Here is a 2909-nt window from a genome sequence, read left to right on the forward strand (position 1 = left end):
TCCCCCTTTTCCTTGCGATTATCATCAAATTATCACGTCAAAATCTGGTATGGATGAGCCGCCAAATACTTTCACTTGTGGTGATGATCAAGTTCAGAGTGATGAGACTGAGGCCATGAATCATTCTTCAAATGGAAAAAATAATATGAGCAATCTGGAGAGTCCATATGAAGGAAACAAAACACGCGTTGGTGTAGACGAAGTGACATCATTTTATATGGTCTGTGCTCGCCAAGGGAAAAAAAGAAAGAAGAGAACATCGAAGGAATAGATAAAAAAGGGAGAAGTTGCAGTACGATCAAATGTGAGTGCAAGGCAAAGATTCGTTTTCTTTTTGACGAAGAACGTAGGAAATGGATAGTAACAATATTTTCAGATGAACACAACCATAAATTTGAATCATCAAGCAAGAGGAAGCGTATGCGCATTAACAAATGCATGCCAGACGGTGCAAAAAATTTGACAGAGGCATTTAATAGGAAAAACAATCAAATTTCCTAAGTCACATCCATTTTTGGTGGTGCAGACATAGGGTTTAGTCGAAGATATTGTTGGAATCATTTACGCAATGTGAGGCATAAGAATTTGTAAGTTGGTGATGCCCAGTCAGTCATCAATTATTTACAGATGAAACAAATTGAAAATCCGCAGTTTTTTTATGCGGTTCAAGTTGACGAAGAAGGTAGAACAGTAAATTTTTTTTGGGTTGATGCTCGATCAGGAATGTCATATGAGCAGTTCGGAGAAGTGGTTTTCTTTGATATTACATAGAGGAAAAACAAATATGAGATGCCATTTGCTCCATTTACAGGGGTGAATCACCACTATCAAACCATACAGTTTGGATGTGCACTTTTACAGGACGAGACCAAAGTCACATTTGCGTGGTTGTTTAGTATTTGGCTTGAAGCTATGAGAGGAAAACATCCATGTGCTATTATAACCGACCAAGACGATGCCATGGATTTTGCTGTAAAGAAGGTATTCCCGAACACTCGTCATCGTTTATGTCTCTGGCATATAAAAAAGAAATTCGGAGATAAATTATCTCATGTTTACCTGAAAAAGTCAAAATTTAAAAAAGATTTGAAAAAATGTCTCCATCGTACCTACAAAATCAAAGATTTTGAAGAGAAGTGGAACATCATGATAAAAGAGTTTGGCTTAAGTAACAATGATTGGCTAAAAACTTTATATGAGATTCGTGAGTCATGGGTTCCTGTATATCATCGTGGAACTTTTTATGCTGGGATGAATATTACTGGTCGTAGTGAAGGGGTGAATGCATTTTTTAATGAATTTGTCTCGTCAAAGACAAATCTTAAAGAATTTGCGATTAGGTACGATCAAGCACTAAAAAAAATTGTTGACAAAGAAATTGAAGAAGATTACGTGTTGGAGCATACAAAGCGAATTATTGACGAAAGGAACTTAATATTAAAGCATGCTGCTGAAATATACACTCGGAATATGTTTGGGAAGTTTCATTAACAATTGCTTGAGTCTATACGTTTTAAGTCAGAAGAAATAGATAGAGGTGATGAGTTCAACACTTTTATTTAGTAAAATATAAAGTTGGTGGATTCCAAGAGTTCATTGTAAAGGTGAAACCCGATACATATGAAGGCTACTGTGAGTGTCAATATTTTGAATTTAAAGGCTTAACCTTGCAAACACATATTTAAAGTTCTCGGAAAGCTCGAGGTTGATGAAATTCCGCCACACTTTATCTTAAAAAGATGGTTGAAAGGCGCAAACTCATTCAGAGGAGTTGATGAAACAGATAAGTCTGACGGTTACGACTGTTCAGTTGCATATAGACTAAGTTATCTATGTTGAAGATCTACTCAAATGGCCTGCATTGCATCAAAATCAGATAAGTTATACAAAATGGCAGTTGATGGTGTGAAAGACCTTTTTGATAGAATCATGGATGAACATAATAAGTTGGTCAAAGATAACGGATCTTCACAAGTTCTGAATTGTGAACCTCGGGAAGATAATAATAGAATTCAGCAGTTGCATCAACCTTTTGTGGAAAATCCAAACATATCACAAACTAAAGGAAGACCTCTCAAAGACAAAAAAGGAAAAGGAAAAGTTAGTAGTACGGGTAGGCTACTGGCGGGGATTGAATCGTCTACTGCTAACAAAAAAAGAAAGTGTTCAGTTTGCCAAGACACAACGCATGACAAAAGAAATTTCCCCAAAAAGGCAGATACGGCGCAATTAAAAATCAGTGATCCAAGTAAGTATTACAAAATCTCATGTTTTCTGTGTATCATTAATTTCCTATTCAAACCCTGTTTATATTCCTGTAGGTACAAACTCCAGCAATGAGGATGCCATTTAACTTGGGATACAATAGTGATTACCAGACTCGGGTAATAATATACCTGTGAAGTAATTTGTAAACTAAATTTGACATGAAGTCTGAGTATTCCAAATGTGATTCTATTAATTGTATGTCTTCCCAAGATAAAACATCACCTAAATAAAAGGAACAAGGGTGTTGTACAAACTGGAGGAAATCTGACATGAGTCGAACACGCAACCTTCTGGCCTGGAGCTAGACGCGCTATCATTGCGACACAGATTAATATCAAAATTAAACACATTTAAGGGAAATTAACTAAGAACAGTATTGCGCTACCATAGCCACAGAAAATAGGCAGAACGAGAAAATGAGAAAGAATGAAGCATAGAAAATTCCCAAACTATTGAAATGTTCGCATTAATCCGTATTTGATAAAGAATTCCGATGCACATTCATGAGCTAGGATATTTCTAACCTATACCACTTAATTGTCAACTATAATGTAACATTGGCATGTTCACACAGAAGATCCAACTTCAGTGCATAGTACTGTGTACGGAAAAGCCAATGTAGCCATTGTCACTCAGAGAAA

The 2909-nt window shown here is 36.2% G+C and overlaps 1 protein-coding gene across 1 annotated transcript; it reads left to right on the forward strand.

Annotated features, from left to right (window-relative positions):
* The first annotated feature begins 789 nt into the window (after positions 1-789).
* LOC113294228 (protein FAR1-RELATED SEQUENCE 5-like) lies at positions 790-1491 on the forward strand. The gene has a single exon (XM_026542634.1). It carries the CDS (start codon positions 790-792, stop codon positions 1489-1491), a length of 702 nt encoding a protein of 233 aa, XP_026398419.1.
* Positions 1492-2909: the final 1418 nt, after the last annotated feature.

This window comes from Papaver somniferum, chromosome 7 (genome assembly GCF_003573695.1).
Source record: "Papaver somniferum cultivar HN1 chromosome 7, ASM357369v1, whole genome shotgun sequence".
Taxonomy (NCBI): Eukaryota; Viridiplantae; Streptophyta; class Magnoliopsida; order Ranunculales; family Papaveraceae; genus Papaver; species Papaver somniferum.

What these genes read in the sequence shown, in the direction of transcription:
- LOC113294228 (XM_026542634.1), top strand. Translation starts at nt 790, where the DNA reads ATGCCATTTGCTCCATTTACAGGGGTGAATCACCACTATCAAACCATA.